This window comes from Rhinatrema bivittatum, chromosome 16 (genome assembly GCF_901001135.1).
Source record: "Rhinatrema bivittatum chromosome 16, aRhiBiv1.1, whole genome shotgun sequence".
Taxonomy (NCBI): Eukaryota; Metazoa; Chordata; class Amphibia; order Gymnophiona; family Rhinatrematidae; genus Rhinatrema; species Rhinatrema bivittatum.
Window position 1 is genome coordinate 24617914 of NC_042630.1, and position 27230 is coordinate 24645143.

A 27230-nucleotide genomic window follows, 5' to 3' on the forward strand; every position below is an offset into this window, starting at 1 on the left:
CAAACATCAACTATTTTTCTTTGGGTTTTTTTGGGTTTTTTTTATCATCATTCACTAGTTTCAAATTAGTGATAAGGTATGCAGCAGAATCCAAAGAGATTTTGCAACAGGAATACTCTATGACCACAGGAACTGGACTGAAACTGGCTGCTGTTTAAGCCCTTACGACCCTGAGCTAGATTTCAGGTAGTCCCCTATAAGTGAAAAACTTTATGACACGATGATGATCCATTCATATCCCACATCAAGTCACCACTGATAGAATTACAAAGAGCCTGGAGATGGCACAGCTGTCTGAGCTGGATGCACCAGGCCAAGCAGCAAGCTTGTCAAGAAAAGTGTATTACAGAAGTGATAATTAAATAGGGAATATGTTTCAGATTCCAAAAGAAATTGTTAAACTTCAGTTAAAAAACAAAATGACAGACGTAAGAATTTAATAAAACAAAAAAACCCTGGAATAATCTAGAATTGCAAGGAGTAATCAAGGTCCAAATATTAGCTAACTTTTACATTGGATTCTTAAACCAGTGTTACATCAGTGCTCCAGCCATAATCCATGTGTGTAACTCAAGCTTTTCCCATGCCAGCTTGCAGCCCGGTAGAGAGATGGCTGTTTTTTTTGCATCCGCTGACACACACAGGCCCTCAAAATTATTTTTATTATTGGACACTCTAAATACTTATTTTAGACTGTGGCTCAAAGCAAACCATACCAGCTGATAACAGCAGCATATTGACAATATATTAAAAGGCTTTAAAATTGCTTCACTTTTTTAACTTTGAGTTTCTGTTTTTGACTAATGGATATTACTGTTTCAGGTTCAGTTGCTTGCAGTTGTCTGGATTCTGAGATTGTTTCTTGAAGGGCCAAGCAGCTATTGCTTTGAAAACCATCTTTGGAAAAATTTGTCCAGAATGGAAGAGTGGTCTGTCAAATCCAGAGTCTCCTCTCCTTGATTTTGCTTCCATCCATCAATGAACTGTGTAAGATTCCCTGGAGGGATAGAAGACATTATTACATTTTAATACGGACGATTTCAGAAAGGAATGGAGATTCTGCATTGTAAGCACTCGGTTAGGTAGCAGGGCCTCAAAGTTTTGTTCTCTGTCTCCATCTGCTGGTAGGGTTACAAAACTCACTGGTCTGGACTGATCTAGGTATGTTCAGGAACCTGCTTAGACACAGGAGGTAGAGCACAATTAACTAACTAGATATCTCTCTTGCCAGGGAGCTAAAATATTATTCTGTGAGCTGGGATAACCTGCCTCTTAAACATAGTAACATAGGCAGAAAAGCAAGCTTCTTGTGGTGGTATCTGCCACACTGTGTAGGTTACCCCCATGTTTAAGGGTAGCAACTGCCGCTCCACGCAGTTATTCCATGAGCCGCCTTGAAAATTCAGACAGTGGTGATGTGTTGTGCTTATGGCCTTGGGCTTAGAAGCAGTCTTGCTATATTAGCCAGAATAAATATGTTGGAAAGGTCATTTTGGACACTATTTGTAATCAACAATCAGGCTTGAAAAGAATGGTCAGGGTGAGAACGTGCCTAACCCAGAACAATATTACTAGGCTTTCTGTTCAGTAGTGCAACATCCAGTCTTCATGACAGCAGAGTTATTTTTCTAAGGTTATTATTGTTTAATAAAGACATTGAATTTATTTAAAAATTAATGGTTTGTGTATACACTAAACACTTAGAAGCCTGTAAAAGAATTCAATCAAATGGCACACACCAATCTAGAAAAAAACATTAAAATGGATGGACAATCAGATTTTCTGGAAAAAAAAAATAGGATTTGATCCCACAATTCTTCTATCACCACATTAACAAAAATCTCTACTGTGCTCAAACAAATCTGAACTCCTTAAGCAGGTATTCTGGCAATGGTTGCAGTCAGAAGGCTAGCTTTCAAAACAAGGCCTCACTGAAACCACTCAGGGGGCTAGATGGCATTTAGATTTGGGGGAATGTGACTCATCAGATATTATGGGTTTACTTATTTATAAGACTGCTTCACCAGGCAGAAAAAGGAGACAATATTGCCCCTGTATAGGACCCTGGTGAGACCTCACTGGGAATACTGTGTACAATTCTGGAGACCGCACCTTCAAAAGGATAAAAACAGGATGGAGTTGGTCCAGAGGTTGGCTACTAAAATGGTCAGTGGTTTTCCTTCTAAAGCATATGGGGAGAGACTTAAAAATCTAAATATGGATACTCTAGAAGAAAGGCATGACAGACATTCAAATAAGTCAAAGCTTTCCATGCATAGGAGGTTAGCTTTTTACAATGGAAAGGAGGCTCATGGGATGAGGTTGAAAGGGGGTGGACTCAGGTGTAGTCTTAGGAAATATTTCTTTACAGGGAGGGTGATGGATGTGTGGCACAGCTTCCCAGTGGAAGTTGTAGAGACAAAAACAGTATCTGATTTCAAAAAAGCCTGGGATAAAGGGGGATCTATAAGGAAGTGATGGGAATTATAATGCTAAATTAATTGGACAGATAGGCAGACTAGATGTCATGTTTCTAATTTAACCTTGAGAAAATCTAGGAGAGAGATTTGAAGAGAACTTTCTTGGAAAGTGAATGGGAAACCTTAAGTCAGTGGTCTCTATGTGGAAGACAGCAATACCTTGCTTACTACATATAAAATATTGGTGCATTATTGGTGGCGAGTAACAGATTCAGACTATGGATCATCTCTCCAGCAAGCAGCAGAGAAAGAACATTTCCACATTTAAAGCTAAACTCTGATGCTCTGTAAAGGAACACGCTGTCCTAGAACCAAACGCACTGACACAATGAATGAAGAGAGCCCTCAAAAATTCATCACAGATGTATTAAGTTAGTCCAAGAAAAATGATTAGCTGTGCACATATCACACACACACACACATAATGCAATTCTAGCAGCTCCCTACTTGCTATCAGCTTCATCTTTTAAGCCATCTCTCTAGAACTGTGGTTTTCAATCCAGTCCTCAGAATATCCAGAATGAATATGCAGGAGATAAGTGTACATGCAAATCTCTCTCATACATATTCATGGTTAATATCCTGAAAACCCGCCCGGATAGGGGCATTCCAGGGACTGTGTTGAGAACACCTGCTCTAGAACTAACTTGAAACCCTCATTCTTTGCCACAAAGCTGAGTTAGTAGAATTATCCCAGTCTTATTGATCTTTTCCCCCTCTTACTGTCCTCCATGTTCATCATGTTTTCTGTAGGCTGCTCCTTCCCCTGTTGGTTCTTGGTGCTGGTGATCAGTGTCTGGGTCCCATTCCTTCTCGTAATGGTGGTCTCTTTATTGCCCTGGCTGTCCTGCACTGTGCGATGTTCTTCTATGCACTACAGTAAAAACAAAGTTCAAAACATTCAAATTCTTTCAGGATGGTAAATGTCAAACCCTTTTTTCCTAGTGTGTAGCCAGATTGACTCAGGACCAATGGGTTATGCTCTCCTGCCAGCAGATGGAGACGGAGTAAGGCTGTAAAGCTGACATCACAGTATATATACCCCTGCTGCACCCTCAGCCCTCCAGTATTCTCCGTCTCCAGCAGATAGTGGGCGTACCTCTCCCTATGGGGATTGTTGTACTTTTTGGGAGGAGAAATTCTACATTCTAAATTGGAGAAAATAGGAAGTTTGGTTCTTACCTGCTAATTTTCGTTCCTGTACCACCACAGATCAGTCCAGACTCCTGGGTTTTGCCTCCCTGCCAGCAGATGGAGACAGAGAAAGTTTCACTGACACTGTACATAACCCCGTGTTCCACCTGCAGTCCCCTCAGTATTGACCTGTACCCAAGTCAAGATGACAACCATAAATTTCTAAGCAAGATTGCTCCCCGCCAACATGCCAGAAGAAGGTGCAGTTGCCCAAAGAAAAAGACAATGGAAAACTCATTTCCCAAATTTAACATAAGCGATCAGCATTGAAAACTTCCAACAACTCCACACTATACACAAAGCAACAGTACGAGCAGCAGGACTATGTTCGGCCACAGGAGTACCAGGGCACTGACTCCTTCTGCACAGTGTTCTCTCTGGCGGCTGAAGAAGCATGGGGCCTTGGCATTCCTGTGAGTCACCATCAAATCCAGATGGGGGACACACCATCTGCAAGAGATGAGATTCATGGCTTGGTCTGAGAATTCCCACTCTCCAGGGTCTAGCCTCTGATGGCTCAGAAAATCCGCCTGCACGTTGTCGGTCCCCGCTATGTGTGATGCGGCCAGCAAAGACAGATTCTGCTCTGCCCAGGCCATCAGCTGAGCTGCCTCCAAGGCTACCAGGTGACTCCTGGTCCCTCCTTGATGGTTTATATAGGCCACCTTCGTTGCACTGTCTGACAGTACTTGCACTGCTCGGTTGCTCAAGAGCAGGAGAAAACTCTGCAATGCCAAATGCACCACTCTCATCGCGAAGCAACTGAGAGACCACATCACCTCCTCCTGAGACCATTGGCCCTGGACCGAATGAGACTGACATACCACCCCCTCAACTGGCGAGACTGGCATCCGTCTTCACAGTCACCCACTGAGGCACTTCGAGATCCACTCCACGCCCCAATTGGTCTTGCACCAGCCGCTGAGACTGGACCTGGCATACTCAGTGAGTAGTAAGGGAACTTGAAACTCCTCCGAGATAAGATCCCACCAGGACAACAACGCCCTCTGTAAGGACCTCATATGAGCAAAGGCCCACAGTACCAACTCCAGAGGGGCGCCATGGATCCCAGGAACTGCAAGTAATCCCAAACTCTGGGCACCAATGCCTCCTGAAGGTGCTGAATTTGAGACTGCAGCTTGGTGGCTCTTTCGTCCGGGAGGAAGACTTTGCCCCTCTGGGTATCGAACAGAGCACCTAAGAAGTCCAGGACCTGAGACTGATGCAGGTGACCCTTGGCCTGGTTGATGACCCAACCAAGGGATTGTAGGCGATGCAAGACCATATACACTGCCTGCTTGCAGAGTGCTTCCGACTTCACCCGAATGAGCCAGTCGTCCAAGCACGGGTGGACCAGGATCCCTTCCCTGCGAAGGGCTGCTACAACCACCACCATCACCTTGGTGAAAGTGTACGGAGCTGTCGCCAGACCGAAAGGAAGAATGCAGAACTGGAAATACATGCCAAGGGCCATGAATCTGAGAAATTTCTGATGATCCCTGTGGATTCCTATGTGCAGATATTTTTCTGTCAGATCGAGAGAAGCTAAGAACTCCCCCTTGTGCACTGCCGCGATGACCAAGTGCAAGGTCTCCATACGGAAGTGCGGGACCTTGAGGGCCCTGTTCACATTCTTCAGATCCAGAATGGGACGGAAAGACCCTTCCCTTCTTTGGCACCATGAAGTAAATGGAATAACATCCCATACCCCATTCTTCTAGAGGAACGGGAAACAATGGCCCCCAGGGATTCCAGCCTGTAGATAGTCTGACGGACAGACATGAGCATTACATTTTTCTAGGTTAAATTCACATTCCTCTTGAAAAATACAACAGACTGCCTTTCTACAGGGGTCCATGTCCATGCAACCTGTGGTACGTTGGTAAAACCAAACGTGCCCTCAAAACTTGGTTAATCGAGCATCGTTCATGTATTAGCACAGGTCGGTTAACTGCTCCACTGGCCTTACATTGCCTTGAATACACTCACTCTTTTGATGATCTGAAGGCATGTGTATTGGAACAACTTCACCCTACGTGGTGCAGAGGAGATTTCAATGCTTTGTTATTAAAGGCTGAACAACGCTGGATTCATCGTTCAGGCACAGTCCACCCCGCCGGTTTAAATGCCGCATTGGAACTCAATGTTTTCTTATGAGAACTCCTTCTCTCTAGTATTATGCACAATAACTGTCCCCGTTTCTCAGGTAACATGACACACTGTCATCACGTTGGTAAAACGCGGGCTATTTAACTCTTCAGACTGGTCTAATGCAGTCTCTGTCCCGAATCTCTGAAATCTTTTTGAGACCTGGTGTCCTAATGAAGAGGTTCGCTGCACCATTTTAACGAAGCTAAGTACTAAAACCTTTTTTTGTTATAATATGTCTGACTAGCCTGCACTATTTGTTTACAAATACACCTTAGCGACATTCTTTGTCACTCTGATTCTTGATGAAGCAACTTGTTTTGTTGCGAAACACCAGCTGCTGTCGGGTCAGCCGTTAGATATCGATCAACGGGTACAGATGGACATATTTCATAAATACATATTCAAACAATTCTTGTTAAAGTTTTTCTAAAAATTCTCTTAAAATTGTTGGAAGCACTTGCTGATGCTCTTTTGATAGCTTCTATAGTGCAAATGATTACAAGACCGGATGGCTCTGCATTTTGCAGAGCACGTTGTCAGGCTTGCTGATGCGGTTTTCATACACAATCTAAATCCAATCCTTGGTGTTGAGCGTTGCTGAATAATAAATTGGCGGATTCCTTTTGTATTTTTTTCTGACTGACTATTTGCCATTTTGCCAGTGAGCCGCATGGAGAGATCAGAAAGAGGTCTCGGAGAGGCAGAGTAAATTTTAAAGCATAGCCGTGAGTGATGATATAGAGTACCCACTGGTCTGACGTTATCTTGGCCCATTCCTCGTCCTCCCAGTGACCAGCGTGGAGGAATGGGCCAGCTGCATCTCATTTTGAAGATTTGGCCGCAAGGGCTCCCTGGCCGGTGCTCTCTTGGCCAGTTCAATGACCACGAAAGGACTGAAATCAGGATTGAGACTTCCCTGAGGTTTGTCGCTGGCCCATGCCAACCACTCTATTTTGGCGAAAATGCCGCTGGCCCCTAAAGAGCGAGCGGGTCAGTAGGAAACCCCTAGATCCCTTCAGCTTATCTTCAGGCAACTTGTGCACCTTATTGTCACCCAGAGACTTGATTAGTTGCTCCAAGTCCTCACCAAAGAGGAGCTTTCCTTGGAAAGGGAGCGCACTAAGCTGCACCTTAGAGGAAACGTCCACCGACCAATTGTGCAACCATAACAGCCTCCTGGTGGATATAGCTGACATCATAGTTCTAGAGGAGGTCCGAAGGAGATCATATAAGGCGTCCAGCCCCATAGACCACTGCCGCCTCTAAGCATTCCACCTGAGCCGACTCCTGAGGGGAGCAGACTCCTCGCGTTTAGGCCCGCCTGGACTCCCAGAGCCGAGACTTCAAAGATGCGTTTAAGGTGGACCTCGAGCTTCTTGTCCTGCTGCCCCGGCCACCGGAATAGTAGTCCTCTTGGTGACTACGGAAAACAAAGCATCCACCTTCGGGAACTTCAGCAGCTCCAGGGTTTCCTCCAACAACTGCAAAAGCCTGTCCATAATCCTGCCCACACCCAGACCCGCTTCCGGAGTATCCCACTCCCAGACATTAGTTGCTGGATCAGAGGAAACGAAAAGGTCTTAGCCAGGCACTGTAAACCTGCCAGGACCGGGTCCACTGTATCCAGGTTGGGGTCTTCTGGAGGTGCTGCAATTCCCAGCTCCATCAGGACATGCGGGATGAGGGGACTCTCTACAAAAGGCGAACAACCTTAGGATAGTCTCCGTCCAGTGGCACCGCCTTCTCCAGCTCATTGGTCCACCCCCAGAGGCGCAGAAGCCAAGAGGGTCCTTGCCCAAGGCCTGCACTAGCCCGAGCTCCACTGCAGCAAGATCATCGGAGGGGCCATGGACTCTCCGAACCTGAATGGTCCTTTGCGGCTCCAGCCGCCTGGGCAACTTTCTGGGTGTCTCCTCTGAGAGCCAAGGCCCCCCTGCCCTGCCAGGACAGGATGGGCCTAAGAATAAATTCAGCTGAAAATCCAGGCAGGCCCCAGAAATTCCCCCCCCCCCCAACCCCCGGGCAACAGGGTGAGTCTCTGGGAGCTCAAAGTAGGAGTCCTGGGGATCCCCTGGACCCAAATTTGCCGGCGATAGCGTGTGGGGGGGGGGGGGGGGGGAATCTTCTCCCCCTCCTGAAGTCTCTGATGCAGCGTTCTCAGCGGGAACGGGATGGCCTCACTCTCCCAACGACCCTTCTACCCGCACCATGGGGCCTGGCCGTCGGACCTGCCGCCATGCTGGAGGAGCCCTTTCCGCCTGGGAGGCAGTGCGCAGAGACCTGAACAGGAGAGCCACGAAGTCGGCTCCCTGCAGGCCTCACAATGAGCACCACGAGGCATGATCAATGCCAAAAAAGCCCGTGTGGACAGCACTGCCAATCCCCCAGCGTAACACGGAGCGGAACCCGGGAAACAGCACGCAAGCACGGCCCCTCAACGTGGCTTGACCCCCAAAGGTCAACCGTACTGACATCTGCTGCTCCAAGCACTGCCGATTTTTTTTTTTTTATGAACTCAGCAAGAAGGGCGCCAACCGGGTCACCAACCCGAGCTACCAGATGCCTGCTACCAGGGAAGATGGTCCCCCTAGGACCTGCCAACTCCCTGGGAGGACCGCTGATCTTCTTGTCCTACCTTGACAGGCTGAAGCCAGGGTTTAAAAATAATTGGATTTTCTTTTTTTTGTTTTTTGTAGGAGAACCCGCAAATATTCAGAACCGCAGGTTTTGCACCACTTCCATCTGCTGGAGACAGAGAAATACTAAGGAGCAGCAGGTGGCACACCAGGTTAAGAGGTGGTGCCTGTCAAACTTTCTCTGTCTCCATCTGCTGGAAGGGAGGCATAACCCAGCAGTCTGGACTGATCCGGGTACGTACAGGGAAACAGAGACAGTTTTTTGTTTTTTTTTTTATTGAAAATGCTATCCTGCTGGCAGGGGTACAAAACCCAGGAGTCTGAACTAGTCTGGGTATGTACAGGGAACCAAAATATAATTCAGAATAGACCATGAAGTACTTACAGGAAAGAAAGACGAAAGTTTTGTAATGGCTTTCATGGTCCCCAGACTTGAATATTATTGAAAATCTGTGGGGAGATCTCAAACATTCAGTGCATGCAAGGAGACCTAAGAATATTTCTGAGCTAGATGAGTGCTGCAAGAAGAGCAGGAGAAAAACCCCAAAAGCAAGAAGAGAAAGAAACATACAGGAAACATCTGGAAGCTGTTCCAAAGTGCCGACTGAAAGGGGGTCCAGATGTTTGCCCATGCCATATTCATTGTTTTAGTATTGTCAGTCTTAAAATCAGCAAACAGTAGCTTTGCATTAAAAACTGCAGAAAGATGTCATGTTTAACTCTGTACCACGTACAGGTTGCGGCAGCTTTTGTTCATTCAGAGATTCATCGAGTCGTATGATGCGATCACAGGGGTCAGAGTTCTACACTTTCAAGCACTGGCACAGAAAACCAAATTAAGATCTAAGAGTCCCCTAATACTCCAAAGACAAACTTCTTTTCTTTTCATGCACTTCCTGCTATATAAAACTCACCCCATCTGCACCTATGACTTTGGTGACAGAGATGCTTTGGAAGTAGGATCTGGGACGTGGTTCTTCTGCTTTCAGAATATCATCTAAGCCCTGGGAAGAAACCTGGGAATCCAGATCTGTAAAAATTGCAGGGGAACAAATCATTGGATACCCAGAGCTTTCCAGAACTGTTCCAGAGAGCCACTCTCTCCCTCAGAGGGAGCAGGCACGATATTTTCATTAGAAGCGGGTTATCCATATTTTAAATGAAGAAAAGAAGCGCATACATCCCACCCCATCCACACACCCACAGCTTCCTTTAAGGCAGTGGAACTAACCTTCGTCTTGTTTCGTTTTTTTATATCCTGGGTTAGGGAAAATCTTCCATGTATCTTCAAACTAAGTATTAAAGCCAAAAAAAAAATTAAAAAATTAAAGATGAGTAACAATTCCACAGGATCCCCTGGTGATCTTTCTGAGCACACACTGAGAATGCACTTCTCCCTCTGCCACCTCCCAAAAGAACATAGCACCCCACTTTCCTATGAAGTGTCCTGTGGCCCCAGGGTTAAATACAACAGCGATAATAAACGGAGAACTGCTCACGCTGCTGAAAGGCTCCCAGCGGTCTTGTTGCTCATGGGGCTCCCCCTGGGAACCCAAAGGCTCCTCAAGCTGAGGAAGGTGACTGTCTGGATACTTCAGCATGGAATCCCGAATTGACTGACCCTTCTTATCACTGGCGGAGTCTGCAGCTGATGGAGGAGCCTCAATACTGGGGAGATCTGATCAGAAAACAAAATAAAATAGGTGAGCCTTCTGAGCTCACACCAAGACTAATGGAGAACTAACCCTTAATTGGGGGCAAGGGACAAAAACTAAACAGAGGCAAGAAAGGGAAAGTGGCTTGAAAGGGGGATTTTAGAGAGGAAAGAGTTTCAGGATTGTTTAGAGGGAAGGAAGAATTTTTAGGATAGCTAGGACAAATGGGTAGTTGGAGGTTAGTGGTAGTTAGAAGGATAGTTTTAGAAAGGTGTTAGAAAGAATTAAGGGGTATTTGGGCAGGATGATGTTGAGGGAATTTAAGATTAGTTGGAGGAATGAGTTTTTAGGGGTGTGCATTTTATTTAAAATCATTTATTATCTTCCTATAACAGAACCACTGGGCTAAGCAGAGTACAACAAAACTAAAAAGCATATCATCTTACTATACATTAGAATATAAAACATAAAAGATAAACACTCTAAATAAGATTGGAACCAAACAGAAGAGCTTTTAAGTTATTACAAAAGGAAAATTAGTTCTTACCTGTTAATTTTTGTTCCTATAGTACCAAGGATCAGTCCAGACCATAGGTTGAGCCTCCTGTCCAGCAGATGGAGACAGACCAAAACTGAAAGGATATCCTATATCAGGACAGAGCCTACCCTGCAGTCCTTCAGTATAACTATTGTCAAAGCAGAAAGAAAGGCAACAACGGTAACAAGATCAAGCAAATAACAAGAATGCTCAATGGAGCAACTGAACAACCTTTCAAGGAACTCTGTAGAGAGGAGAACTCTTGCATATTTGGTTCACCACAACCAAAGCTTCCGGTGTAAACAGTCAATTGGTAAGAGAAAAAAAAATCGATACTTGAAAATCCCCAAAGAGCTTCAAGAGGACTGTAGAAAAAGAAAGAAGAAGGGAGGGCGTCTGGACTGATCCGTGGTACTATAGGAACGAAAATTAACAGGTAAGAACTAATTTTCCTTTCCCTGTACGTACCCGGCTCAGTCCAGACTGTGGGATGTACCAAAGCTTCCCTAAACCGGGTGGGACCGGAGACAGTCCCACTTGAAGCACTTGCCTACCAAAAGAACCAAAGTCTGGGGCTTGTACATCCAGTCGGTAGTGTCGAGCAAAAGTATGCAGGGACGTCCAGGTAGCGGCCCTGCAAATTTCTTGCGGAGAAACAGATTGATTCTCCACCCAGGAAGTAGCTTGAGAACGCAGCGAATGGGCCTTTAGGCCCTCTGGGACCGGTCGGCCTTGACAAAGATATGCCAAGGAAATGGCCTCCTTCAACCATCGTGCAATGGAGCCCTTAGAGGCCGGTTTGCCCCGATTCGGACCGCTCCAGAGAACAAGATGGTCCAACAGTCGAAAATAGTTTGTAACCTGAAGGTACTGATGTAAGACTCGCTTAACATCAAGATGGCGGAGGTCGCCCCCAGCGGTCCCCGCCAATTCCTCCTGAGAAAACGCCGGGAGCTCTACCGACTGGTTGACATGGAAGGCGGAGATGACCTTCGGCAAGAAAGAAGGCACTGTTTTGAGAGAGACTCCGGAATCGGAAAACCGCAGAAAAGGTTCCCGACAAGACAACATTTGAATCTCTGAGACCCGCCGCGCGGAACAGATAGACACGAGAAAGACTGCCTTAAGAGTGAGATCTTTCACCGTAGTTCGGCGGAGGGGCTCGAATGGGGCAGTACAAAGAGCCCGAAGAACGAGATTGAGACTCCACGACGGGCAAGTGGAGCGAATAGGTGGCCTCAGGTGCTTGATGCCTTTCAAGAAATGAACTACGTCCGGATGAGACGCCACGGGATGACCGTTGACTCAATCAAGAAGGACTCAGAGGGCAGACACTTGAACGCATAAGGAACCAAAAGGAGAGACCCTTGGAAAGACCCTTTTGGAGGAGAGAAAGAATCACCGAGATTGGAGCGGAGCGAGTCGATACACCCGATTCTGTACAGACGGCCTCAAAAACCTCTCACACCCGCACATAAGTTAATGATGTGGACTGCTTGCGAGCCCGCATAAGAGTGGAGATAACCTCCTCTCTATAACCCTTAGGCCTCAGACGTCGCCGTTCAAAAGCCAGGCCGCTAGACAAAAGCGATCAGCCTGGTCGAAAAATACGGGCCCCTGTCGAAACAGGTGAGGAAGATGGCCAAGACGAAGCAGTCCGTCCGTGGCCAGGTTGACAAGGTCCGCGAACCACGGTTTGATGGGGCCATCCAGGTGCTACCAGCACCACTGGCCCCCGATGAAGTTCTATTCTTCGGAGGACCTTTCCCACCAGAGGCCACGGAGGGAACACGTAGAGAAGAACGTCCGCGGGCCAGGGGAGAGCTAGAGCATCCACGCCCTCCGAACAATGCTCCCTCCAGCGGCTGAAGAACCTGTTGGCCTTGGCATTGCGCAAGGTCGCCATGAGGTCCAGGTGAGGGGGACCCCACCTGTCTACAATCAGATCCATGGCTTCGTCTGAGAGTTCCCACTCTCCCGGATCCAGAGACTGGCGACTGAGGAAGTCAGCCTGTACATTCTCCTTGCCCGCAATATGGGAGGCCACCAGGGATTCCAGATGGTGCTCCGCCCAAGCAAAGAGACGGCTGGCTTCTAGGGCCACCAGATGACTGTGTGCGCCCCCCTGGCAGTTGATGTAAGCAACCGTAGTGGAGTTGTCGGATAGGACCCTCACCGCCTTGCCGCGGATTAAGGGTAGGAACTCCTGTAGTGCCAGATGTACTGCTCGGGCTTCCAGCCGATTGATGTGCCACCGAGTCTGAGCCATAGACCAAATCCCCTGCAAGGACTGGGACTGGCAGACTGCTCCCCAGCCGGAAAGACTGGCATCCGTGGTCACCACCATCCACTGTGGAGTCTGAAGAGGCATTCCCCGGATGAGATGCGGGAGCGAAAGCCACCACTGCAAGGCTGCGATGGTAGAGACCGAAAGCGGGAGGATCGTGTGGAACTGCTCCGACACTGGCTGCCAACAGGATAGTAAAGTTCTCTGCAACGGACGCATATGCGCAAAAGCCCATGGGACGAAGTCCATGGTGGAGGCCATGGAGCCCAGAACTTGGAGGTAGTCCCACGCTGTTGGGAGAGGGAGAGAGATAAGGTTTCGCACCTGGTCGATCAGTTTGAGAGCTCGAGTGCGAGGCAGGGAGACCTTGCCAACCCGAGTACTGAAGTGTTCCCCCAGAAATTCCAGCACTTGGGAAGGCTGGAGATTGCTTTTGGGAAAATTGACTATCCATCCCAGGGAAGAGAGAAGAGCTAGGACCCGATCCACCACCTGCCTGCAAAGATTTGCCAACTTGGCCCGCACAAGCCAGTCATCCAGATAGGGGTGGACTAGAACTCCTTCTTGGAGGAGGGCCGCCGCCACCACCACCATGATCTTGGTGAAGGTTTGTGGGGCGGTGGCGAGGCCGAACGGCAACGCTCAAAACTGAAAATCCCGGCTGAGGATGTGGAAGCGAAGATACTTCTGGTAATCGCGGTGATCTGGATATGAAAATAAGCCTCTTTTGGATCGAGAGAGGCAAGGAACTCACCGGGATGAACCGCCGCGATAACTGCTCTTAGGGTTTCCATGCGAAAATGCGGTATCTTGAGGGCCCGATTGACTCTCTTGAAGTTCAAGATTGGACGGAAGGAACCGTCCTTCTTGGGTATGATGAAGTAAATAGAATACTGGCCGGCGCAGAGTTCCTGCTGTGGGACTGGGACAATGGCGCCCAGACTCTGGAGTCTGGACAGTGTGTGGTCCACCATCTCCCGCTTGAACCGGCTACAAGGAGACACAACAAAGAGGTTCGGTAGGTCTCGAGCAAAGTCCAAGACGTAACCGTCTTGGACAATATTGAGAACCCACTGGTCCGACGTGATTTTGACCCACTCCTCGAAGAATGAAGAGAGACAACCTCCCAGATGGGGGACCGCAGAGTGGGTCAACCGAATTTCATTGTGAGGCGGGCTTGGAAGTGGCACGCTGAGAGGCCCCCTCGCGGAAGGGCCTGCGCCCATGAAAGGGCTGAGACCAAGATTGAAAGCGAGAAGAATAACCTCTAGAGGAGCCACCGTATCCCCGAGGCATATATCGCCACTGCCCCCGGAAACGAGGACGGGAGGGCATAAATGACCTAGATTGTTTCGGGCGGTCCTCAGGCAGCTTATGAACCTTGTTTTCCCTCAAAGAATTAATAAACTGCTCAAGGTCCTCTCCAAAGAGCAACTTATCTCTGAAAGGTAAGTGGCCCAAGCGTGCCTTAGACGAGGGGTCCGCTGACCAATTGTGCAACCAGAGAAGCCGTCTGGCGGATACCGCTGAGACCATCACTTTTGCCTGGACGCGGAAAAGATCGTATAGTGCATCTGCCCCATACGCGATGACAGCTTCCAACCTTTCAGCCTGCTCCGCCTCTGCAGACGGGAGGTCCTGGGTGCCGAGCAATTGTTGAATCCACCTAAGACCTGCCCGCTGCACGAGACTGCTGCAGATCGTTGCCTGGACCCCCAAAACGAGAACCTCGAAGATACGTTTTAAAAGGACTTCAAGCTTACGATCCTGTAGGTCCTTTAGAGCCATGGCCCCCACTACTGGGATAGTAATGTGTTTGGTGACCGCAGAATCAGAGGAATCCACCATGGGAATCCGCAGCATGTCCAAGCAATCCTCCGGGAGGGGGTAAAACTTGTCCATGGCTCTCCCGATGCGCAGTCCTGCTTCAGGGGCTTCCCATTCCCGGAAGAGTAACAGCTTGTGCATAGGATGAAAAGGAAAAGCACTCGCCGGAGCCCTAAGCCCCGCCAGTACCAGGTCCATAGCTTTGGGCAGAGAAGCCGTCAGTGTGTCCCCAGGGGGCCCTTCAAGACCCAGCTCCTGAAGGACAAATGGAATGAGGGGCTCCAATTCCTCCTTCTGAAACATGCAGAGGACTCTGGGGGGGGGGGGGGGGGGGGGGAGGACTCCGGGACCACCTGCACCCTAACGGGCCCCTGTGGCTCCAGGATCGGGAGTGCGAGCGGCAGAGTCGGCCATGGGAGTTTCGGCGGTAGGGGACCTGGGGAAGGGTCCTCCTCTCCTCCTGCAAGCTGGCCAGATAAGATTTGTGCAGGAGAAGCACAAATTCTGATGAAAATTGGGTCCTAGCTTTGCCGGAGGGGGGTAAATCAGGAAAAAAAAAAAAAGGCTCCCCAACCCCTGGCAGCTCCGAATTGGGAGCTGCCGAAATCCCCAAGATGGCCGCCATTCCCGCGGTTTGCCGACCCGGGAACGGCCTGGCCATGCGGGGAGGATTGCGTCCACGGGCTAGATTTGACTGCCCTGCCGAGGAGGGAACTTCCTCATCCGGCAGGCATGCAGAACAAAGCCCCTCGCACGATAGGCGCGACGAGGGCTCACTGTAGGCTAGGCAGGCACTTGGATGCGGCATCCCCACTGAAGGGGAGCCGCAATCTGAAGAAAAAACAGCTGTTATCTGAAAAAAATGCTGTGAAGGCTGCCGGCAGGATCGGAGGCAGAGGAATGAACCCTGCATGCTCCTAAGTGTCTGGCTGCGACTTACAAAAAGTAAAAAATTTAATCAATTACTCCCCTTTCCTTCAGTTTCTTTTATTTGCGTAGCCCTTTTATTTATTTTTTTTTTTTTGTCAATCTGAAAGAAAAAGCTGGGACTGAGGGGAAGAAAAAAGAGAAAGGAGCAGTGCTCTCAAGGCAGCCAGAGAGAAGGGGGTGAGTGACTGGACCACCAGTATTGGTCCCCCACACCAAGGAAGCACACTCGGACCTAGGCTATGCCCTGTACAAGGAGTGAAGCCCCCCCTAGGTCTGGCAAGAGCCAGGAGACGGGACCGTCTCCTGCTGAAAGAAGAAGAACAGAGTACAAATAAGAAAAAACATCCCTTTTTTTTTTTTTTTTTTTTAAATAGAAAGAATCCCAAATACAATGCTACTACTTGCTTGATCCTTAGAGAAAGGAAAACCAGAGGCTAACTAGCCCGGATCAGGAGACCGCAGGGTGAGCTGATCCATCTGCTGGGGACAGACAAATACTGAAGGGCTGCAGGGTAGGCTCTGTCCTGATATAGGATCCCCTTTCAGTTTTGGTCTGTCTCCATCTGCTGGACAGGAGGCTCAACCCACGGTCTGGACCGATCCGGGTACGTACAGGGAAAGATACAATAATCGTCCATGGAGCGCAGTGATTCTGGTAGTTTATGCCACAAAACTGGTCCTATAATCCAAAATTCTCTTGACCCAGTGACTTGTATTTATTTATTTACAGTTTCTTTTATACCACCTATACGGAGGAATAACTAAAAAGGCCTTCCATTTTTAACAGATTTATATATTAAAAACAGAATCTAAATGTAAGACATTGTTTCAATGGGAACCAATGCAATTCTTGCAAGAGGAGTGACGCTCCCACAGTGCACTTTTCGTTACCAGGAGAGTAGTTACATTTTGTAAAATTTGCAATGCATGTATACATAAACCAGAGAGACCCATGTATAGTGATTTACAGTAATCTGTGATAGATAATACAAGAGACTAAACAGCTGGGTTAAAATAATTGCACTTTGATATGTAATGAAAATGGCATACCAGCTGCAGCTTTCAAAACAGATTGAACCTGCAGTTTGAAACTCAGGTGTGTATCGAAAAGAAACTCAAGGTTTCTTATAATACCTTTAAACTGAATGACAGTTCCATTTAAGGTTAGAGGAAAATTACTCATATCAGGGGGAATAATGGATGACCGATGGAAACACAGGGCTGTTTTAGTAAGAGTCAGTAAGAATTTGGTAGAATGATGCTGAAATCTTTTCTAAAAGAATAGATATAGATGAACGAACAGGGAAAAAATGCTGGATGCTGTCCGATGGAGAAATTACTAGCCTGATAATGTTATCTTCCTTAGTGTAGACAGATGGACTCAGGACCAATGGATTATGTGCTCCCCTGCCAGCAGATGGAGGAGACAAATTTCAAAGCTGATGTCACACTAGATACACCCCTGTGTAAGTCTAGCACTACTCCCGGTGACCATGCTTTTGTCTGCCTGGACTAGTTACGAACAGTTTAATGTTCCAGCACAATTACTGAACTAAATAGACACTGCAGATTTAAGGGAACTTACAGCATTAGGACAAAATTCTGATTTGATTTCAGAGATTGTTAACTGTCTTTTCCACAGATTACAGGTAAGCCATCACCTATCCCTAGATCAGTGCTTATGTTTGGTTGAGTACAGTTACAGTCACTAGTTTTCAATCAAGTTCTTAGTCAAATTAATAAATTGTATTCAAGTTTTTCAATAGTATGTCCACAACGGCTTTTGAAGAGAATACAGAATGGCTGAGGTCAATGCAGGGGTGTATCTAGGGTGACATCAGCTCTGAAACCTGACTGACTGTCTCCATCTGCTGGCAGGGGAGCCTAACTCATTGGTCAAGAGTCCATCTGGCTACATGATAGGAAATAGTGTTTCTCGTATTTTTCTTTTCTATAGTAAAAGATTCTTAGCAGAAAACAAGCCTTTACACTGGCTATAGGGAGTGTATTATAAACGTGTGTATTATATTACACAACTGAAACTTTCTGTACATTCTAATACATGAAAAACACTGAAGTTACTATCAATGTTCTTTCTGTCAACTATCAGTAACTCACCAAAGGGCCTTGAAGTCCAAATTCTCATACCTCTGAAAAGTTCATTGAAATCTCTAAAAAATTCTTCAAACCCAAAATAATCATGGAAATGGGCCCTTCCTGGACCATAACTGAAGCCAAATGCAAAGTCCTGTGGGGGTCTGCTGCCGAAGGAGTAACCAGAACCCTCAGCGCCATCCTCTTCGTTGTCATCCTCCTCTTCATCATTAAGAATGATGCCTCCAAAGAAGGGGTCTCTAAACAAAGAAAAGATGAAAATGTTATTTTTGAAGTGATTTCATGAACAGAGAAAACAGGGTCTGAAAACCTCTTCGGCTATGATTCCACCTCTATCACACTGTGTGCACCCAAAGTCCATGAATCCTGGTCTACATAAGTAGGTGCAGAACAGCAACAGCAATCCTACAAACACTGAAGAAACCAGAGCCTCTAGTCATGTATCTCTCTGCTGGTCTATGTCTGTTTATTTAAAATATTACTCACTCAACAGTTAAGGTGGTGAGAAAAACCTTTTTTTTTAAGCACGAGAGCATCCTTTAGCTTCTGGCCCAATTGAATCCTAATAGGTGGAAACGAGGTGGCACATGTTACTTTCTGATCAGTTAGCAGATGTCATCCTCTAGTGATGCCTGGGCTGTAAATCAGCCCTCCTTGTCCCAGGAAATAATCAGGGCAGCATACAGTACTCTTACTAGACCAAAAGGCTAAGCACCAACAAAATAATTTCTAGCAGGAGACAGATGCAAGGTATCTGTGTTATAATCCAAGTCATAAAATGTCAATATCTCAAAATGGTTGAACTGGCTGGGTGGGGGGAGGACAGGCACTAGACTGATTTAGTTTTGCTGCGAAGGGAGGCAGCTATAAAGTTTCTAAGACTTTGTGGCTGGGATCTCTCTCAGGGTCTGAGCCATGAGGCGAAGACTATCCCCTTCTTGGCTTTTTCACTGATATTAAGAAATCTGCACAACATAAGGCTCTAACACCCTACCACCTGACTAGGCCTGGCATTAGTGAGTATGCATATCGTGCAATTGCACAAGGTAGCACATCCATGGAGGTGGTGGGCAAAGCAGGCCTCTCGGTAGAGCAGGCGGTATGGTCACCGGGCACATGAGCTGAGGGGTGCCCTAGCCATCACTAGTATCCCCTTTCCCACGATGGCAGAAGAGAGACCTAGTGGGGTTGCAGCAGACCCCACTCCCCCATGGCCCGAAGAGGGGGAAGCATGTAAGAGCATGCAGGAGTGTGAGAGCCTGTATATAAGTGCATATGTGTGTATATGAGAGAGTATGTGCGAGCGTTTATATTTGTGTGTGAGGAAGAACCTGTGTACGATTGTGTGAGGAAGCTTGTGCACAAAGTGTGGATGTATACATGAGAAAGCCTGTGCAAGACAGCCTGTATACAAACATGCATGTGTATATGAGAGCTTGTGTATGAGCATATGCATATGAGAAAGAACTTGTGTGTAAAAGAGCACCTGTGTATGTGAAAAGGAGTGGGCATGTGTGTGATAGAATGACTGTCGGGCCGATACAGTACAGTGCGCTCTGGTGGAGCACATTGTTAGCGCGTTTTCGACATGCTATTACCCCTTACTGTATAAGGGGTAAAGATAGCACATCGAAAACGCGCGGCCAACCCCCCCCAAAACTAATAGCGCCTGCAATATGCAAATGCATGTTGATGGCCCTATTAGTTATTCCTGCACGATCCAGAAAGCAAAATGTGCAGCGAAGCCGCACATTTTACTTTCAAAATGTAACTCCTGCCCAAAGGCTGGCGGTAATTTCTGCCAGTGCCGGGGAAGAGTACAGAAAAGCAAAAAAAACCCCTGCTTTTCTGTACACCCTCCGACTTAATATCATAGCGATATTAAGTCAGAGGCCCCAAAATTTAAAAAGAATTTAAAATTAAAAAAATAAATTAAAAAAATTTAAAATCGGCCCGTGGCCCGGAAGATGGACGCTTAATTATGCCGGTGTCCGTTTTCCGAACCCGTGGCTGTCAGCGGGTTTGAGAACAGACGACGGCAAAATTGAGCGTTGGCTGTCAAACTTGCTGACAGCCGCCGCTCCTGTCAAAAAGGAGGCGCTAGGGACGCGCTAGTGTCCCAGGTACCTTTTTTTTTTTTTTTTACCATGGGCCCTCATTTAAATACTGGATCGTGCACTCAGAAGAGTGGCCTGGGCGCGAGTTGGGAGAGCGGGGGCTCGCCTCGGAGCGCTGGCTCTCCCGCCGATTTTACTGTATCGGCCTGTATGTAAATGTGTGTGTGTGTGAGAGAGATAAGATATAGTTTGTGCTGCCCCACCTCCCCTAATCCATGACAATCACAGGGCGACTAAAAATCAAAAGATGGAAAACAGGAGATTTTAAAATCCTTATTAGTTTTGATTATTTAATTATTCACAGGGCTTAATTCCTGCCTGTACCAAGGTCCTAGGTAGTGAACATAAAAACGTACATAAAATTAAACAAAGATAGCATAATGGAGAAATTACTTACCTGATAATTTCGTTTTCCTTAGTGTAGACAGATGGACTCAGAACCAATGGGTATAGTGTACTCGTGCTAGCAGTTGGAGACGGATCAGATTTCAATCTGACGTCAGCCCCTAGTACATATACCCCTGCAGGAAGTGCAGATCCTCAGTATTCTTCCTTGCAAAGCATTGTGGATATATGTTTGACAGACCGATTGGTTAATTTGATTAAACTTGTATAACTTCGTAACTATATAAACGTTATAACTTGATTAACTGGATTAATTTGAACTGGTCGATTGAGTATAGCTGGAGACTGCCAGGGAGCTCAACCGGAAAGCGTCGACACCCAGCCGGGCGGAGACCTAGGTAAACGAAAAGGAGGCTTACCCTTGAATCATTTGCAATATCATGCGTGACGGCAGCCAACGGCGGGCTGCTGAGTCCATCTGTCTACACTAAGGAAAACGAAATTATCAGGTAAGTAATTTCTCCATTTCCTAGCGTGTAGCAGATGGACTCAGAACCAATGGGATGTATAAAAGCTACTTCCGAACCTGGTGGGAGGCTGCCTGTGACCCACTCAGTATTGCCCTTGCAAATGCCGTGTCCTCCCGAGCCTGAACATACGGACGGTAGAATCTGGAGAAGGTATGAATGGAGGACCATGTCGCCGCCCTGCAGATCTCGGCAGGCGACATCATTCTTGTTTCTGCCCAGGACGCTGCCTGGGCTCTGGTTGAATGGGCCTTGACCTGTAGAGGTGGAGGTTTCCCTGCTTCTACGTAGGCCGCCTTGATAACTTCCTTGATCCAGCGGGCTATGATTGCCCGCGAGGCTGCTTCCCCTAGTCTCTTCCCGCTGTGAAGGACGAAAAGGTGGTCCGTTTTCCGTACGGGTTCTGACATTTCCAGATATCTGGAGAGGATTCTGCCAACGTTGAGGTGATGCAGGTTACGGGTTTTTTCCGAATTCTCCAGGGCTCCCGCCGAAGGGAGCGAGATGGTCTGGTTCAGATGGAAGTGGGAGACCACTTTGGGAAGGAATGACGGTACCGTGCGCAGCTGGATGGATCCTGGGGTGAACCTAAGGAAGGGCTCACGGCAAGACAGTGCTTGTAGTTCAGAGATGCATCGCGCTGAACAAACTGCCAGGAGGAAGACAATCTTCAGGGTCAGCTGACGAAGTGATAGGCCTCGAAGAGGTCTGAAGGTGGATCCAGATAGGAAGTCCAGGACGAGGTTGAGGTTCCACAGAGGTACCGGCCACTTCAGTGGTGGGTGAATGTGTTTGACTCCTCTCAGGAAACGTGACACATCCGGGTGAGAGGCTAGGCTATCACTGTCGCCCCTGGTGCCGAAGCATGCCAGTGCTGCCACCTGTACCTTGATGGAATTGAGGGACAGTCCTTTCTGAAGTCCGTTCTGTAGGAACTCCAGCATCACGGGGACTTTAAGTGAGCGTGTCTTGATGTCGTGATCTTCGCACCAGGCCTCAAATATTCTCCAGATCTTTATGTATGTTAGCGATGTGGAGAACTTGCGTGCTCGGAGGAGGGCGTCTATTACCGCCCCCGAGTATCCGCTCTTCTTCAGGCGAGCCCTCTCAATGGCCAGACCGTAAGAGAGAATTGAGTCGGGTCCTCGTGGACGATCGGACCTTGTTGTAGCAGGTCTCTGAGAGGGGGCAGGGGTAGAGGGTTCCCTGCCAGCAGTCTTCTCATGTCTGCGTACCACCATCTTCTTGGCCAATCTGGGGCCACCAGAAGAACTAGTCCCTTGTGTAGCTGTATCTTGTGAATCATTGCGCCCAAAAGGGGCTACGGCGGGAAGGCGTACAGTAGGGTGCCCTGTGGCCAGGTTTGCACCAGGGCATCGATGCCTTGGGATTGTAGATCCCGCTTGCGGCTGAAGTATCTGGATACTTGGGCGTTGGTTCTGTTCACCAGGAGGTCCATTTCCGGTGTTCCCCACCGGTTTACTATCATCCGGAAGACTGCGGGAGATAGCTTCCATTCTCCTGGGTCTAGACTTTCTCTGCTGAGGAAGTGCGCCATGATGTTGTCCTTCCCGGCGATGTGGGCGGCGGAGATCTCCTGTAGATTTGCTTCCGCCCATGCCATCAGTGGGTTTATCTCCAGTGACACCTGTTGGCTTCTGGTTCCCCCTTGCCTGTTGATGTAGGCAACCGTTGTGGCGTTGTCTGACATCACTCTGACCGCTTTGCCTCGGAGTCTTTGAGCGAACTGCAGGCAGGCGAGTCTGACTGCCCGCGCTTCTAGGCGATTGATGTTCCATCCTGCCTCTTCTGTGTTCCACTGCCCTTGGGCGGTTTAGTTCCTCACAGTGTGCTCCCCATCCCCGTAGACTGGCGTCTGTCGTTAGCAGAGTCCAGGTTGGGGATGACAGTCTTGAGCCTCTGATTCATGTGGCTGGGCTGCAGCCACCAGCGTAGTTTGGTCCGGACTATGCCCGGGAGGGCTAAGCGTACGGTGTAGTTGTGCGACCGTGGGTTCCAACGGGACAGCAGTGAGTGTTGTAGAGGCCTCATGTGGGCCCTCGCCCAGGGGACCACTTACAGTGTGGATGCCATCAGCCCTAGGGCCTGCAGATAATCCCATGCCGTGGGGCGAGGGTCGCTCATCAAGGATTGCAACCGGTTCCATAGTTTTGATCTTCTTGTGGGAGTCAGGCTGACTTTGTCTTCCTTGGTGTCGAAGTGGACCCCCAGGTACTCCAACGATTGTGAGGGCTGCAGGGAACTCTTGTTCGTGTTGACCACCCATCCGAGGCTCTCCAGTAGAGACTTGACTCTGTTGCTTGATTGAATGCTTTCCTCTGGTGACTTTGCCCTGATCAGCCAGTCGTCCAAGTAAGGATGTACGAGGACTCCTTCCTTCCGCAGTATTGCCGCCACTACCACTATCTCCGTGGTGCTGTGGCTAGCCCGAAGGGTAGGGCCCGGAACTGGTAGTGATGGCCCAGGATCTTGAAACGTAGGTAACGCTGGTGTTCCTGATGAATTGGGATGTGCAGGTACGCCTCTGACAGGTCCAGGGAGGTGAGGAACTCTCCCGGCTGTATTGCCTTTATTACGAATCTCAGGGTTTCCATGCGGAAGCGGGGGACCTTCAGGTATCGGTTTACGGATTTGAGGGCCAGGATTGGTTGGAACATTCCTTCTTTCTTGGGAACAAGAAAATATATAGAATAATGACCAGAGTTTATCTGCTGAGGAGGTACCGGAGTTATGGCCTCTAGGTTCAGTAGCCTGGCCAGTGTAACTTCCACTGCCGCCTTTTTGGTGGGGTCGTGGCAGGGGGACTCCACAAACTTGTCCGGGGGAGTGCGTATGAAGTCCAGGTAGTACCCTTCCCGGATGATGGCTAGGACCCACTTGTCCGAAGTTATCTCGACCCATCTTTGGTAGAATAGGGCCAGTCTGCCCCCTATGGTTTCCCTTGGATGGGTCGGCTGATTCTCATTGTGGAGCGCGGCCGGGCCCTGAGCCCGAGCTGTTTCCCCTCTTGTTGTGCTTGTTCCGAAAGGACTGGTTCCTGACCAGAGGGCGGGCTGCCTGGTAGCTGCTCCAGTTTGGGTTGAAGCGCTGCAAGCTTCTGCCCCTGGAGGCCCTGGAAGGCTGCCGCTGGGCTCTCCTTGACTTGTCTTCCGGAAGGCGCAGTACTGGGGATTCGCCCCATTTGCCCGCCATCTTTTCTAAATCGCTGCCGAACAGGAGGGTTCCTTTGAAGGGCATCCTTGTGAGTCAGGTTTTGGAAGATGGGTCGGCCGACCAGCTTCTGAGCCAGAGCTGTCTCCTTGCCACCACCGCCGATGATACTCCTCTAGCCGCTGTGCGTACGAGGTCTGAGGATGCGTCCGTTAGAAAGGATAGCGCTGGGTCCAGGATCTCTCCCGGGGTGCTGTTCCCGGCCTGGGATAAGCAGGCGCGTGTCACCACGGTGCAGCAGACTGCAATCTGAAGAGACATAGCGGCCACGTTGAATGTTTAAGCATGGCTTCTAGCTGCCGGTCATGCGTGTCCTTGAGTGCTGCTCCTTCCTCTACCGGAATGGTGGTGCGCTTGGAGACTGCGCAGACCATGGCATCCACTCTAGGGCAAGCGAGCATGTCTTTGGTTGCTGGATCCAGGGGGTACAGGCTGGCCAAGGCCCGCCCCCCTTTAAAGGCAGACTCTGGGGTGTTCCATTCCAGGTCAATTAGCTGTTGAGCGGCTCGCAAGAGCGGGAAATGACGGGAGGTCTGTCGAAGGCCTTCCAGAAATGGGTTCTCCTCGGGATCCCCCTGGGTTTCTGAATCCGGAATCGCCAGTTCCGCCAGGCATTGGGAGACCAGATCCGGGAGCTCCTCCCTTGTGAAGAACCGTCTCATAGTTCGGTGGGGTTCTGTCCCCAGGGGGAGTTCTCCTTCTTCTAGGGGTTCGACCTCTTCTTCTGAGATGTCCGTAGCCCCGAAGGTGGAACTACTTGGTGGTAACATCCTATGCCTAGGTCTTGAGGGGCCTGGAGCATAGGAGTCCTCCTGCGACGTAGGTGGTTGGTCCGCCCGGGAATCAGTTTGCATTCGGGCAAAGGCGTGAATCCCCTTGAAGAGTTCCACCCAAGAAATAGACGAGGGGTCCACATTAAGTGGCGCTGCTTCCCTGGGAGCCTTCGGTTGAGAGGGAGTCCCGCTGGGGGTTGCTAGCTCCCGGGAGCCCCCTGAAGAGCTAGTCCCCGGCCCTGGGCGAGACTGAGCCTGTGGTGGATCTCCCAGGGCCTCCTTGCATTGGGCGCATAAGGCATCGGCTTCCTGGCTCTGGGCGGCCCTGAGGTGGCATGCTGAGCAGAGGCCTAGGGATTTTACTTCCGTTATTGGAGGCATCGAGGTTGCCTGCGCGTATATGTTTCGCCGCGTATCTGTGTGCGTATCTGAGCGCTTAACCCGGGATGTGCGCGCGGGTAGTCGAGTGCGCATAGTCCGTGCGACCGGGACTTGCGCGCGCCGCTTATGCGTCCAAGGGTTCTTGTGCGTATAACTTACGCGTAGAAGTAGGTTTGTGCGGCGAGGTGAACAGCGAGAATAGGGCCACGGCAACGGCAACGGCGACCACACGGGGAAAATGGCGACTACCTTGGAGGGTCTCCACGTGGGAAGGCCCTTGAAAATGCCGGGGTCTGGCCCTGCTAGGGCGGATCAACCCGGTGCCGCTGGCTTCGGCCGATGGCCTGCGCTCGTCCTCAGTCCTCGGAGACCGGCACAAGTAAAGATTTCTACCTTACCTTATCTTCAGCGCTTCCCTGTCTCGACCCGGGCGGTCTCCGGCTGCGGGGGGGGGAGTGGGCAACTACCTTCACCGCCGCTTTTGAGGGTGCACCCGCTGCCTCTAAGCCATGCCCGAACTAGTCTCGCTCAGGGGCTAAGTCCTCACTGTGAATGGCTCCGGACCGAGGCTGCCTCTATGCCACGCCCAAGCCCTTCTCACTCGGGGGCTAGGTCCCTGCCGCGATTCGGCCACCAGACCGAGGCTCTTACCTCCGAGGGACCACGGAAATCACCTCGGGAAACTCGACTGGGGGAGGGACCCAAGGGTATCGCCACAGGAGTGCGGGGCTCATTTTCAGGTAGGAATTTTCTTTAAAATTTGGTAGAATGCTCGGCAAGCGTGAGATAGCTCCTAACTGCTTTGGAGACAGAAAATACTGAGGATCTGCACTTCCTGCAGAGGTATATGTACTAGGGGCTGACTCAAGATTGAAATCTGATCCGTCTCCAACTGCTAGCACGAGTACACTATACCCATTGGTTCTGAGTCCATCTGCTACACGCTAGGAAAACATAATAAAACACAGAATGTTTGCACCAACAACTGCATACACATCTGTCAAAGACAGTATCAATCTTCTCACACAAATGCCTACTTCAATAAAAATGTTTTGAACAAACCCTTAAACGTTTTTCCACAGTCCAACTGCCGTAACTCCTATGGGCGCAAATTCCAAAAGGCGGCAGCTACCACCGAAAAAAAAAAAATTGTTCTCGTCTCTAACGTCCAGAAGTCCCCTGTGTGAAGACCGATGAGCCCTAGTTAGATTACATGTTTTCCCTTTCTAACTCATCTGCCCTAATGTTCAGAACAGAGGTCTCCCAGGACACTGCTGTAACCTAGCAGCGCTCCCTAATAAGTCTCAGCACACATCTATATTTCCATGATATATCAATAATAATGCGGAGGATATGGTGCGAGGCAGCCAAGCTCACCTCCTTCTCGGGAGTCCGATAAAACCTTTAAAAAGATCGTAAACGCTCATGTGAACACGAAGAGACGATTACAACTCCAATAACAGAACCAAAGCAAGCGAAAGTGCTATCACAGCCGCACTGCCGTAAATAGCCACTTTCACCGTCGCGCTACCGTAAAGCATAACTCGCTGCCGTAACAGAACGTCTGCTAAGTAGTACGGTAAAGCGCCGCTCACTGCCGCAAAGCTATGTTTGCCCGCGCTGCCGTAAAGTGCAGCTCTCACTGCTGCAAAGCTCCGTCTAGCACCTCAAGGCAACGACTGCCTACGTGCTCCTGTATAGTGCCGCAGATACGTCTGCCTGCGTGCTCCCGTAAAGCGTCGTAAAGTTACGTCTGCCTGCGTGCTCCCGTTAAGCGTCACTTTGACCGCCGCTGGGAGACAACTGTAAAAGACGAGAAAAGCGCCGAGCTCCTTCCTCTCTATAATGCTGCTCTCTGGGGGCCTCGGCTAGCGACCAGGGCTTGTCAATTGAGATGTCAGGAAAGCACTAAGCAGAAAAACCAAGCAGAAGCCCCAGGATGCTAGCACAGAACAAAAGAGGAAATAGCCACAACTTTCCAGAGATCTAAAATTATTTTTGTCTACGAAAAAAATTTCTGCAGCCATTGCACACTCTCAGCCA

At 49.0% G+C, this 27230-nt stretch overlaps 1 protein-coding gene across 2 annotated transcripts; it reads right to left on the reverse strand.

Annotated features, from left to right (window-relative positions):
* Positions 1-407: 407 nt before the first annotated feature.
* Positions 408-26809, reverse strand: HAX1 (HCLS1 associated protein X-1). Of its 2 annotated transcripts, none has more exons than XM_029580159.1 (7): positions 26565-26809; positions 17847-18052; positions 9961-10139; positions 9693-9753; positions 9376-9491; positions 3204-3354; positions 408-997 (listed from the first exon to the last, which is right to left on the reverse strand). In XM_029580159.1, exons 1-7 carry the CDS (start codon positions 26612-26614, stop codon positions 879-881), a joined length of 882 nt encoding a protein of 293 aa, XP_029436019.1. In that variant the 5' UTR covers positions 26615-26809; the 3' UTR covers positions 408-878. The 2 variants fall into 2 exon arrangements, with proteins under 2 accessions (XP_029436019.1, XP_029436018.1); XM_029580158.1 differs by having other exon boundaries at positions 17817-18052; positions 26565-26801.
* Between the last annotated feature and the right edge of the window lie 421 nt (positions 26810-27230).